The sequence below is a fragment of the Filicampus tigris genome, chromosome 3, assembly GCF_054856515.1.
Source record: "Filicampus tigris isolate MCC_2025a chromosome 3, RoL_Ftig_1.0, whole genome shotgun sequence".
NCBI classification, from domain to species: domain Eukaryota; kingdom Metazoa; phylum Chordata; class Actinopteri; order Syngnathiformes; family Syngnathidae; genus Filicampus; species Filicampus tigris.
In genome coordinates, this window is record NC_141219.1 from 24,904,828 (window position 1) to 24,918,399 (window position 13,572).

At 40.9% G+C, this 13,572-nt stretch overlaps 1 protein-coding gene across 7 annotated transcripts in view; it reads right to left on the minus strand.

The window, feature by feature from the left end:
* Positions 1-6,960: 6,960 nt before the first annotated feature.
* The window catches only part of tle3b (TLE family member 3, transcriptional corepressor b), a 28,247-nt gene continuing 21,635 nt past the window's right edge, over positions 6,961-13,572 (minus strand). For all 7 annotated transcript variants that reach the window (XM_086025566.1, XM_086025565.1, XM_086025564.1 and 4 more), the window contains exons 16-21: positions 12,947-13,196; positions 11,998-12,245; positions 11,745-11,892; positions 11,466-11,616; positions 9,149-9,225; positions 6,961-8,292 (exon numbers count right to left, since the gene is read on the minus strand). In XM_086025566.1, coding sequence (XP_085881692.1) covers positions 8,185-8,292; positions 9,149-9,225; positions 11,466-11,616; positions 11,745-11,892; positions 11,998-12,245; positions 12,947-13,196 — 982 coding nt within the window. In that variant the 3' untranslated portion in view covers positions 6,961-8,184. The remainder of the gene's footprint in view (positions 8,293-9,148; positions 9,226-11,465; positions 11,617-11,744; positions 11,893-11,997; positions 12,246-12,946; positions 13,197-13,572) is intronic.

Sequence of the window (13,572 nt, forward strand, 5' to 3'; positions counted from 1 at the left end):
CTGTAGCATATGCATAAAAACTGTACATACATTTACATCATATGGTTACATGGACTGCTTAGATTAGATAGACTTTCCTTGCTTGCCCTTAAAATGCAGCGTTGTGTTTGTCATATATTTTCTTTCTAAAGAAAGACTAGGTTGGCTAACCTAAGAAATTGGTGTTCAGTAGCATGCTTTGAGTTGGGTTTGAGATTGACCTTATTTGAAAAGAGGAACAACACATATTAATGAACTACATGTAAATATGCAGATTATAGCCAAAGGCTAATTTCCATCTTTAGTCCCTTCGGCAGGTTGATGTTAAAAACACAAGATAAAATGAATACGGCAACAGTCATTCAAAAACACAGGACACAGACAAACCTGAGATACATGCAATCTAGGCTGTGTTGTGATGACAATGTTATTCATCCAGCAGCCAGGCGTTAAGATGTTTGATAAAGAGGTTCAGAAACGGGAGTTCACGTATGGTGTTTGTTTGGTATTGAGTTCCGGGTATGTGATGCACGGACAGAGAAGGTGGTTGGGCTAAATGTACTCTTTCTGAAGGGAATCACACAGTCACCTCTAGAACCAGCTCTTGTTGATCTGTTGGGGATTTCTTTTTACAAATTGTTGCAGTGGAGGAGGAGCTTTGTGGTGGAAGATTTTATAAATCAAGATCACTGTCAGTAGTCACTCTTTTTGAGAAGTACATGCAAACTGTCTTGGATATGTTTAAGTACAGTTGTGATTTTTCAAGCCAGTTATACACATTTGTCATTGCATCTGTCAGTTCTTGTGCAGCAAGTTTTTTATCTTTCGCATGGACATGTAGGACAGCATCGCCGGCGTACATTTGGCAGGTGACAATCGAAGGACAACAGCTTGGCAGATCATTTATAAAAATACTGAAGAGCAGTGGACCTAGCACTCACCCCTGCGGTACCCCGAGATTGTTATTTCTTAGTGTTGATTTTGTGTTCTGTATCCTAACACACTGTGATATTCCAGATATGTATGATCCAATCCAATTTAACGTACTTGGTGAGAAGTTAAAACTAGACAGTTTGGTCAGCACTATCTGATGGTTGATGGTGTCAAATGATTTTCTGAGATCAATGAAAACAGCACCAATGACACCGCCTGCCTCTAGCTTTGATTTTATGTTTTCCAGAAAGGAGCAAACCGCCGTCTCAGTAGAATGATGTTTTCTAAAGCCAAACTGCAGCCTGTTCAGAGTGTATGGACTGTTGTTAATGTGATCAACAATTTGTTCTGATACTATCTTTTCCAGGACTTTTGAGACTGCTGGAAGTATGCTTATAGGTCTGTAGTTGCTGGTTATTGCAGATTTACCTGATTTAAAGACTGGTGTTATGACAGAGCACTTCCAGGGTTCAGGGAAGAGACTCTCATTTATGGATTTATTTACAATAGCAGTTAATGGTGCTATGAAACATTCTTGGTGATATTTTAGGAATGTTACATCTATACTAAATGCATCTTTTGCTTTGGAGTTTTTGAGACCAGACACAGCTTTGACAACCTGTGACTGTGAAACTATGCGCAGATTAAGAATCTGTACTTGTAATTCCCTTATTTCTCCGTATTAAAGTATTTCCTGTCAGTTTTTTAAATATTTGTCCAGATCTCTTTAGTGTTTCTTTTCGCAGTACTAATTATGTTGATTATAAAAATGCTTTTGCCGATCGAATTTACTTTATTACTTTATTTCTTAGAGAAGTAAAGGTCTGCCTGTCATTAACTCTTTTTGTTGTAAGAGATATTTTAAGAGCATTATCTTGTTTTTTCATTAATGTCAGTATGGCTTCCTTTAACCATGGGAGATGATTCTTTTTTGATGGTTTTGTTTTAATTTTACTTGTAAATGCAGACACAGTGTCTTGGATAACAGTCATGAATATATTACAGCTGTCATTAACATGATTATGGGAGATATAATGTTTCCAATTGATATTTTTTAGCGCCTGTGTCAAATTTGGAATCTCCCTTTTTGGTACTCTCATTTGCTCTGATATTGTTTTCTTAGTGCATGAGTATCTATTTTTAGATAGCTTTCTTGAGAACAGAATGAAGTTATTGGTCTGACAGACCTGTGATCATATTGAACGTCTTTTGAATCCTCTCACACTTATTGGAAAAGATCAGATCTATGCATGTTTCAGAAGAAGTAGTTAGTCTAGTAGGACCTTTTATTAGTTGAATAAAGTTCAAATTAGTTAGCAGCAATTTTAACTGTCTCCGATTTGATTTGTCGAGCCAGTGAATATTTAAATCTCCAATCAGGATTCCTGTATTTCTTGTGTCACATTCCTTAAGTAGAGCCTGAAGCTCCACATAGAAAGCCTTAGAAGCTGATGGAGGTATATACATGCCAATTAGAGTTATTGACATTTGTGGGGGAAGAGAAATTTTAAGACAGATGCATTTAAGGTTGTGTACACAAACCCATTCTACCTGTTTGCACTTTAAGTGTTCCCTAACATATAACATTACCCCTCCACCCGATTTCCCACACGATCTCTTCTAAAGATATTATAGCCGGCAGCACATGCAGTCCAGCCATCGGTGAGTTTTTATTTAGCCAGGTCTCGGACAAGCATAAAAAATCCAGGTTTGATTTACTTAATAGATGATGAACTTGGTCACACTTTGGCAAAATGCTTCTATTATTTAAATATTTCAGCAACAGCTGCATTATTGTATTGTCTTGAACTTCTCAAAAATAAAGCTCTTGTGAAAAATAACACTAAATAATAATAATAATACAAAAATGTTTATTAAAATAAATATACTGGTTACAAACAGCCCTTTGAGTAATTCATGGTAAAGTTCACAAACAGTAAAAAGTTCATGAAATTAACCCATTAAGGCCTAAAATGCCTGGCTCAACAGCTCCCCAAAACCTAAGGTCATCTTTGGAATTACCCTTGAAAACTTGAAGTTTTCCCAGAAATTCAACACTTACAAAATAATTAATATCTCAGCCCCTGTAGCAGACAGAAATATAATTCCAAAAGAATTAGACAGCTTAGACATGTGGATTTCACACAGGCAGGGTTTATTATTTACTGTTTCAATCAAAGATGTAAAAATAACGTGTCAGTGCAAGAGAAACACTATTTTAATTTTAAAAAAATTCAAGTGGTAATTATCATCCTCTATTCTGTTACAAAGATGTAAATATCATCATTGTCTACAAACCATACCATATCACGTTCGACTGGTTCAAAGTCCACAAGCGCGTCGTCTCGTCTATATATTACTCCCGTTACTTATTTCACAGCCGCCGGCGATCGACAGCGTCCGCCATTAGCCTATGACTCAAAAAAAATCTGCATTAAATTTGCTAAGAGACGGACAATTGGATTTAAAAAAAGGCACAGACGTATCCGCTCACCCGACTTTAAAGTTAGAAAGACGCAACAGCACTCCCGACTCTAGTGGTACAAACGCGGTTATGCGCTCCCGTCCTTAATTTAAAGAACAGAGAAATTAATGTGATTTTTCCAAAAATAACTCATTTTTTTGTTGTTAAGAATCGGAATCGAGAACCGTTAGGAATCGGAATCAAATCAAAGAACCGGAATCAGAACCGGAAACATCCAAATTCAAGCGATGACCAACCCTATCGAATAGTATTCTCTACTTTGGATAGCAAAAGTAACAATCCTGTATTTACAACACAGCATACTAAAGAAAAAGCCTTACAAATGTTGATTTCTGCACATTGAAACGTCTGATGTAAAATGTACAAATTTGCAAAACAACTTCTAGTTTGCCTATTCCTACTGTAGTAATCTGGCCTACGAAACAGAAAATGAAACCGGGAAAAAAATCCTTGTAGTTATTATCACATTTTTGATTGGAAGTTGGCCACGTGAGCTGTGCAGGAATATAGAAAAGCAGTAATTGTAGAGACAATTCACTGAGGAAACATACAGTAGACAAAATGGGCCATATGAGTCTTGAGCCCACTCAGTGAGCTGATGCATGACAAACAAATGGCCTCATATTGCATGCCCAACCACACTGTCTCCCTCTCGCTCACACACACAGTCAGAAATCACAGCCTCACACCCAGCTCGCCCACAAAAGTGAAAATGAACACTTACACCTCCTGCGATGGGAGCAGAACAAGCAAGTGGGAAAGGACATGAGCAAAAAAAAAAAAAGAAGTAAGCAAAAACAAAAGGAATTTATTGTTGCGTATGTAGGACAGGAGGCAAAGATTCTTATCAGCGTACAACATTTTAAGGATAAATTAATCGCATTGGCCATTGGAACGTAATATAGCAGTATAGTTGTAAAGTTGCAATGTCATTATTGCATATTTGACATTTTTACACACACACGCACACACACACACACGCACACAATCAAACATAACATATAATAGGTGAGCTCCGAGTGGCAAATTCCCAAAGTGGTTTTGTCATTGTTCAGAGAGTAAGAGTGGGTGTGTGTGAAATGTGAGTATCGTGGGAAGTGACGCAGAGCATGCTGCTGCTGCGTCATTGCTTTTGATCTCTGTCCAATTCTTGAGGTTGAGAATTAGCCTATCAGTTCAAAACAAGCTGGATATTTTGGGTGAATCTAACAGGGACGGTGCTAGACAATTTTACATAGATTGGCGATGGGGTGGCAGGAGGTTCAGGTGGAGGTTATCACCCCCCAACACGCACTCAAATGCGCACGCAAGCACACACGAGCAGGAACAAATTTCGAACTCAGGCTTCATTTTCTGTATTCCCTGGCAAGTTTCATGCATGTCACATGATTAAGATGGTTTAGTGTTGAGCACTAATCTAGTCTGTGTAGGCTATGCAAGAACAATTCTCAACTAGGCCCGCCATAAACTATTATTTTTCTAGACAACTAGTCACCGATAGCAGTTGCAATTACTCATTAATAGGATCATGTAAATGGCAGCATATCGCTCAACAACACTGTGGCCTTAATATTTTTAGCTGTAAATGTTAACTGCATTTTTGCCAGTTCGTTCAAATGTACTTTTCGGCTAAATGCTACAAACTTAGCATTTTCCCATCATGCCACGGGGTACTAACTTGCGCAGGTTTAAGTAAAAAAAAGATATATACAGCTGTTTTTGTTTTTTAGCATTTGGCTTATATTATACCAATACTCTCCAAGATTAAGTAAGTAAACATTGTTTATTCACAAGTACATTCAAACGTATTTGCCAGTACTTTTGAATGAAATTTGCGAGTACGTTCGAATACGTATGAGAGTACGTTCAAATACATATACGAGTACGTCCAAACTTACTTGCGGGTACGTTTGAACGTATTTATATACGTTCGAACCTACTCGCAAGTAGGGTCGAACGTATTTGCCAGTCATAATATTTTTACTCCACATTGGCAGCCCCACGCTTCCGTAGCAAACCCTTTTCCTATCTTCTTGATCTGTTGTCAGTCATTCCAACCAGCGAATGAAGGCAACTGCTAGCCTATCGCAGATAGGGTGGGGTGCTGGGTCACAGAGTTCTTCTCTGGACAAGGTTGTTTACAGAAATAGCGGGCGGATTGGTTGCTAATTTAGCATGGACATTCTGATTTTTTTCCAAAAACACAGGACAACAAGACGTGACGACGGCGTGAATTAGAGCAAGCAGGAAGTATTTGCGCTGCCATACCCTCCAATAAGCATTGATGTCGAGCTGCATACCTAAGTAAGCATTCCTGCTAGGTGTGTTAGCTACAGCATCTAGTGATCACACAGAGCAAATCCGGTGTTCTGAAATTCCTTCCTACCCGTTGAGACGTCCTACCAATGTCCAGTGTGCTTGTTCACGCTTGTGTACAACACCGATCAGTGTTTCCATGGGAAATTTGTAACTTTTTGTCCTATATGTGGTACGTTTGGTCACTATTTTCATTTTATTTTGTCGTATTTGACTTTTTCATTTCCTCAAAAATTATTTTTCCATGTGTTTTCCATCCTAGCTTTTAAAGGGGATGTCAACCCAAACGTATTTTTTCAAGGAATATGTTGTATGCAGGCTCACTAGTTGAAACAAGGCATTGTGATTAATATTACGTTTGCGGAATATGAGAAATCCACCCGTTTTTAGCCATCTCAGGAGGGTGGCCATTTTGTCACTTCTGTCAACTGATGACATCACAGTTGCTCAGGGCTCACGTAACGACCAACCATGGCTCAGCTTCAGAAAACAGGTTTGGATTACGAAAAGGCAGGGGTCACCAGGTATCCCCCCAGCACCACTTAAGTCACCCGCAGTCTTGTTCTAAAAATAGCTCAACAGTGATGGAACATTCAAATTTCCTACGAATGTTGTCTAAGTGATAATTTGTAAATGTTGCATATAGAAATAAAGTGTTGCATACTAATTGATCAATTTCAAGAAAAAAAAAACATTTAGAAAAGTAGTATTTTGAGCAAACGGGTGCAATGTTGAGGACCATAAGTTACACTTACTGTAAGTTTCCCAAACAAACAATTGATGTTTTGGCATATATGTTTTTAACCTTTGCTATTTTGTAAGGCAGTGATTGCAGACTGTTGCTTTTAGGCTGGGATGGGAACTTCAAGATTCATTCGTTAGGATAACGTAATTCTCATATTACTTTGTACAACTTTGTAATTGTCTTTTGTTTTCCCGTGTGACCCAACTCCTTTGTCCACTTGTGCGTGACATGAGTACAGTGGCATGCAAAGTAACATTTCTGCCTGGGACGTGCACACATGACTAATGCCCCTTCGAAACTGATTGTTGATGGTGGGGGTGCGGATGGAGAAATTTGCTACGTGATACATGTCTGGTGTATTGCTCGATGTTTGGGTGTCCATTGTAATTTTTGGGGTGACGTGGGTGTTGAGGGGCCCAAGGTGGTGCCCATGACCCCCGCCCACTCACCCCCCACCTATGCACAAGTATTTATTTAATTTTTTTTCCAGCAGATAACAAGCCAGTTTCTACAAAAGTTTTATTGATTTATTAACAACTGTACATTTCTTCCCAGTGCTGACAGCATTTGCTACATACTTTGGTGTGATACAGTGGGAAGTGCAATCCTCCCACACCTCGTCCCCTTTTGTTTTCTGTAGGAAAGGCTGACGTTGTCAGAAGCACAGTGTAAAAACCAGACTGATTCACTTAAATGTTCATGTCAACATAAGCAACACTTGATTGAGTCTTTTGCCTATTTCTTTTGTCTCCCACGGCTTCATCAAGAACAGGCACTGATCAATTCCTCAAGGACTGAAAGGTGGAGTCGATGACGCCTGCATCCCAGCCATGACCAACCAAACACATTTGAGGAATATTGATAAGATTAAAAAAACAAAATGGCAGACTGATTCCAATGGCTTAGAATTGACTTTTTGACAATAGCCTACAGTTAAGAAATCAGTGGCGCAATACTGCATCCCTTGTTACACAAAGTTAGGCAAAAGCACATTGTCATTAAGATCATGGCTGCTGCAGTGCTTCTGCTGCCAAATTAAGTCCAAGGGTTAAGCTAAACATTAAACTCCCTCTATCTCCTCTTTTCGATCAGTGTCTCGCTGGTTCCTACTGTGGCACAACTGAGCCAGTGGCTCCACAACGCAGATCCGATGACATTATCTCGCAAGAGCACTGAGCTGAAAAGCCATTTAAATGTTCCACAAGGGCCTAGTTTGCAATGTCCTGCTACTCTGCATCTTGTTGAAAAGGTCAGCCCACAGAATGTGCTTCAAGGAAACAAAAAAGGTGAGTTACAGTTCAAAAGTTCTAATCTATGATTTGCGCTCACATATTAAGTAAGACGGTGAGTGCCAAAACATATCACAGGTACACCCAGGACATGAAAATATATGTATATATATGTTTTATAATATATATAAAATGTATTTGTATTTAATCCAATATGTACACTTTTCACAAGACATCTGTGGACCATGATTCTCAGGGCTGAAGCACTGCTTCATTGGGTTATGCTCAAATAGTCGAAAAAAAAAAAAAAATACAAAAGAAAATAAGACAAAAATGTGACGCCCCCGACAAAAGGCTGCACGCTGTAAAAATCAGCTTCCCTGTAGCAGATGTGTTCAGGGGTGGACAAAAGTCATGTGTTCCACTTTGCAGAAAGATGGCAGGGTCAGCGACAAGAGTAGTCTCAGTAGAAGTGCTGAAGCAGAGTGAGTGTGTCTCTAGTAGATGACCTCATAGACTGTGGCCTTCTTGTCACCGGAACCCGTCACGATGTATTTGTCATCCGCTGAGATGTCACAGCTTAGGACTGAAGAAGACTCCTTGGACTGCACAAATAAAACAACGTCATGTTTAGAACTCCATTTGGATATACAGCACATGAAACACTCAAAACGTAGATGTTAGAATGAGGGTCTCCTCTACTTTCTTTGCAGGTGGGTGGTGAGGTGAGAGTTTTATTTTATTTTGTTTTATACAGAGGACTGTGAGAGAAGTTAATAAACTGGTAAGAAATACATGGCAGCCTCTATGGCTAGAAAAGTTCATAGCAACTAGGGCTGCACAATATATCGAAAAAATATCGATATAGCGATAATGGCCAATGCAGCATGCATATCGCAAAGATATGCTTATCTGAATTTGACCAGTCAGATGCAAAGTTAAATGTGCATCGCCGCCCAATAGTTGGACATTACCAAGGGGAATTACAATTAATTAAGAACGCATTGGGTTTGGTTACTGTATTTTGCTGCATGAAAAAATGTTTTACTTCATTCATGAGATAATGAAAATATCATTTCTTTAGGTACATGAAAATTGTCGCAATAATATCGTTTCTCCAATGTCGTGCAGCACTAATAGCAACAGACAAATGGTTACCAAATCTCAGCAATGCGGTAAGCCGCCGTTAGCATGTGTTTATTTTTGTCTATGCTTGAGTTACCATTCTGCTTGACCAATGAGGGACCAGCAGGGCTGCTACTACCATTCAAACGAGTACCTTGTAGTATCAAGTTTTGTCAATGGAAATTACACCTTATGTGCAGTGAAAAAAGGGAAAGACGGAAGAAACTTGCAATAGTAGCAGTAGTCGATGCTTCAGGTTTACTTCAAATGAACAAGGAAATCTTACTGTAGTTGTGGTTGTTTTGCTTGTCAATGTGCATTGTCTGATGTTAATACCTGGAATATGCTGGCACCATACGGAGTCCTCCACGCATTCAGCAGATTGTCCTTCCCGGTGCTGACAAACCATTTACCTGTAAACAATAAAAAGTTGTCTTCAGAAAAGAATCAAGAATCTCCACAAACAAATTGGTTAGAGCATCTTCTACAATGGCGACATTTAATCCCTGACATCCATAACTGTAGCCAGGAGGCAAATGCATAATGACTTTATCCATCAATGGTCATAAAAGCTAATTGGGGAAAATAATACAACGTGAACGATCAGAAAAATCTCATAATGGGGTCCCGCATTATTTCCGCTCAGATAATTATTTAAATCAGCTTCTGACTAATTACCCAAATGACTAGTTGGCTAATGGTGTAATTAATGGCAGCAAGAGCCCGGAAGAAGCATCATTTGAATTAACCAGCTCTGTAGTGGCTGAAATCCGACACTGTGCTATATGAGGGCTTAGAGCAGAAATAAATACAGGAAGTCCTCAATTTACAAACGAGTTCCTTTCCTACATTAGAGATGTAACAGAAATTCCCGCGTATGTCTGATTTCACCGTTAAAGTCGAAAATTTACGTCAAAATACTTTGTATAAAAAAACAAAAATACATTAAAATAAAAACATAAGATGCTGTACTTAGCATTACTGCTGAGAAGTGGACGGAGACGGACGAGAGGAGGGCGAAAAAGGCAAAGATACTGCCGGCGCGCACAGACACGAACAAAACACTGCGCATGGACAACTGCAACGAATACTGGTCTTTGTAGTACAGGAAGTGCTTGTATGCGGAAGTCCGGTGATTGGCGTGCGCCCCAAGCAGAGGTAAACAAGCTCAGAGACGCAGCGCAAAAGCACACTTTTGGAGCGAGGAGGAAACCGGCTGCTTCATTCATGTGGTGAGTGACATGAATATCAAGTGTTTTATTGACAGTTGAAAGTAACACGCGGAAATGACGTCCATTTGCGTCATGACGCCGTGTGTCGCCGTTCACAGTCGGTTATACAAATGCCGGAGCAACTCTGTCCGCTCAATCATGTAAACGGGTTATTCAGAATGTTTCAGGAATTGGAATTTTGACCTTAACCCAAGTGCATGTTAACGTAGTCACTATGGTGCTGGGGGGAAAAAGGCGGAGGAGGCACGGGCGTCGTAAAGTCGAGACGTCGTAATTCGAGGACTTCCTGTATTTATGTTTTTGTTTTTTTTGGGGGGGGGGGTGTTAAACTATAGTAAAATCGCATTTGTAGCTTGAATTTTACAACAACACTGCCACATGCCAGTGGGGATCTGAAGCAGTAGCAAATGTATCTAAATGTATGGCATGTATGGGAAAATAATGTCCACATAATTCTCACAAGCATCTACAGAGTGACGTGAACTAGCAACGATCACACATGTTGACAACCCAATTGGAGTAGGTTTGTGTGCAGAATTGTTTCCAGACGTTCTTTGTTACAAAGTAATGTTACTTTACATTAAATAACGCGAAAACACAGATTCACTCTGCCATAGAAGGTCCATCCTTGACCTCAGGTAAAGTTACTCTATATTGCTTCTAACAATATTCTAAATTACACTTTGCCATGAAAAAAAAAACCCCATCCGAGCCATCGGAACTCAAAAAACACCAAAGTTGTAATACTGAGGTGAGTAGAGCTATCCAGTATACCTGCACAGCTTGAGACAGGGGTCTCAAATTAAATTTTTGTTGGGGCTACTGGAGATAAATTCTAGGTGTGTCCGGGCCGCATCAAGTACTAGACATAAAAGGGGTTCAAGTATTCCAAAAAAGAAAAATAATCTGATCTTCTCAATCTTTATTACTAACTACTATTATTATTATTATTAATCCTCAGCATTTCTGGTTGAGGAATACCGTCTGATTTCTTGAACACATTCCATCTCCTGTTTTTCTTGAAATTGTCAGTTCTCGTCGCCAACCTTTCTCTTCGCAGCAGGTTTTGGAAAAGACATGACTGGGAATGGGTGAGAGGATATCTTTTTCTTTCACTTGGTGTCACTTCAGAATTACGTTTTGTTGAAAGCTGTCATGATCCTGAGCTCTGTTAGCCCATAAGTGATGACAAAACACACACACACAACCCGCCCAGGGCAAAAAACATGGAAGCTGACCTAACATTAAACTTTGATGTCAATATCATCCTGCCAGGTCATCCAAATGCCCCCCGGGTGGTGAGTATAAGACCCCTGTTTTAAGACAATATTGTCCAAACGAACAGACAATTCTAGTTCTTGCACAACTGCCCAAAGAATACCTCTTTCATGTGCTAAAAATGCCTGCAACAAATTCCTTACCACAGTAGGCAAACTTGAGTGAGAGGACGCAGCTTTCGTGCAGATGTAGCTGGTACTTGTCAGGCTTAGTGTGGTGCAACACCTCCACATTGCTGCTCTCCATGCCCACAGCCAGCCATTCTCCAGTGGGACAGTAGCCTAAAGAGAAGATCTGGAACGAGGACCAACCAAACAGCTGATGATGTAACCTTCTCAACTTTGAAATCAGAATGTTGAAGACCGACTATGAATCAAAACAAAGATAAGGTGAATGTATCTGTTCGGGGAGGTCGTCTTTACCTGTGAGGTAAAGTCATGCTGTTGGAGCTGCCGCCCTTCTCTCAAATCCCACGAGCGCACTGTGTTGTCCAGGCCTCCGGTCCAGAGCTTGGTCCCATCATGCGAGATGTCGATGCAGCTGGCTCCATCTGTGTGGCCCTGGAATTGCCTGTATGGCATAAGACAGGAGGAGAAAGATTAAATCATGACTCGGTGAGGGAAGTATGACTCCGCTTGGAGCTGGACATTTCTATTGACATGTCGACGCACGTACCTGACGAGGGTCTGATTATGGAGGTCCCACACGGCGATGTTACCATCCGAGCAGCAGGAGAAACAGACCTTTGCGTCGGGGCTTATGGCCAGCGCGTAGCAGGCCGGGGCAGAAGATGTAAGCTCCGCCTTAATGCGTGGCGTCTGCGACGCCAGGTCCCAGATGGTCAGCGTGCTGGCTTCGCCACCCACGATCAGGGTGCGGCCATCAGGCAACAGCTTGCAGGAGCGGATGTAATTGTCCCTGTTCTGAAGCACAAACAAGAGGGGAGCATTGTCCGGTTAATTGGAGAACATCTTGATATGCTCTTTCCCCACACTAAGAAAAATACACAAAGACCACCAATTGTACGTCTGTGGGGTAACTATGATTAGTACGGACACGTCATCCCCTCAAATGGCTTTTCTAAGCCTAGTGCAGTTTTGGAAAAACCTCTTCGTCTCTCGTGATAAAGTGAAGATGAAGGCTTCAGCTTGAACAAGAGATACAGGGAAGGAATCAGGAGTGTGGACGCTCTCAGACGAATTAAAAACAGCACCCTGACGGTTTTATAAGCGCCAATTGCACTCCCCGTGCACCTCAAGGATGTTTGCGGCCATTTGAAGAGGATGAAGCCGCAGTATCACAATGAGAAATGGAAGGCAGCTGGGAGGAAGAAATGAGCTCGGTAATGGCAGACAAGGTCAGCCAATCAGAACATCTTTAGTCAGCAGGATTTTTTTTTTTTTTTCCCCGCAGCAAAGGATTATTTCAGCATAGCACAGCACAGCCAGACACTGCCAAATTACCCCCATTTCGGTCCCATTGGGATGTGGGGTTTCGCTACAGTGCAATGGGACTTAAGCAATGAGCTGTCATCCAGTGAGTATATAATGTATCACAACTGGTTGGAGGCCTGTAAAAAAGGCATTGTGCCATGACCATGTAAGAAACAATGACAACTAATTACCAGACAGTCAAGTTGGGATACGGGGCTCTTGCTGCCTGGTTGGCTGATGTCCCAGATCTTCACGCAGCCCTTGCCGCCCGTGTAGACGTGGCGAGTGGGGTTGCTGATGGTGACAGCGCACACAACCTCCCCGTGGCTCAGTGTGTTGATCTGACGAGCGTGCCGTGGGATGCCCGGGCCGATCAGTGCGTCTGGGGGGAAGGGCACAGGCTGCATCTGACCGTCCGCACTCACATGAAAAGAATACGCCCTGCAAAGAAGCCAGAAGGAGCGAGGAAATCAACTTGAGAAAGGTATGTCTCTTGTCGGAGTGGCTTTGTCATGTTGACACAGGATGCTGAAAAACATACCCCTGACAGTAATTTGATCATTTCTACCTTGCGATACCAGTCAACTGAAAAGAATGTACATTTTCAACAAGCCAATATGCCACGCTATTGTAGAATTGGTCATCTGTACCAAATGTATTCAAGTTAAACTGGGAGAGTGAGCTCTACCCACAATGCATCTTTCCACTGGGTAAAAAATAAATAAATAAAGTGGTTTATTTTGATCTTTCAACTTTTACCAGAAATTGAATCCATAGTAACTGATATTTACAAACCACAGGTGTTTTTCATCTCAAC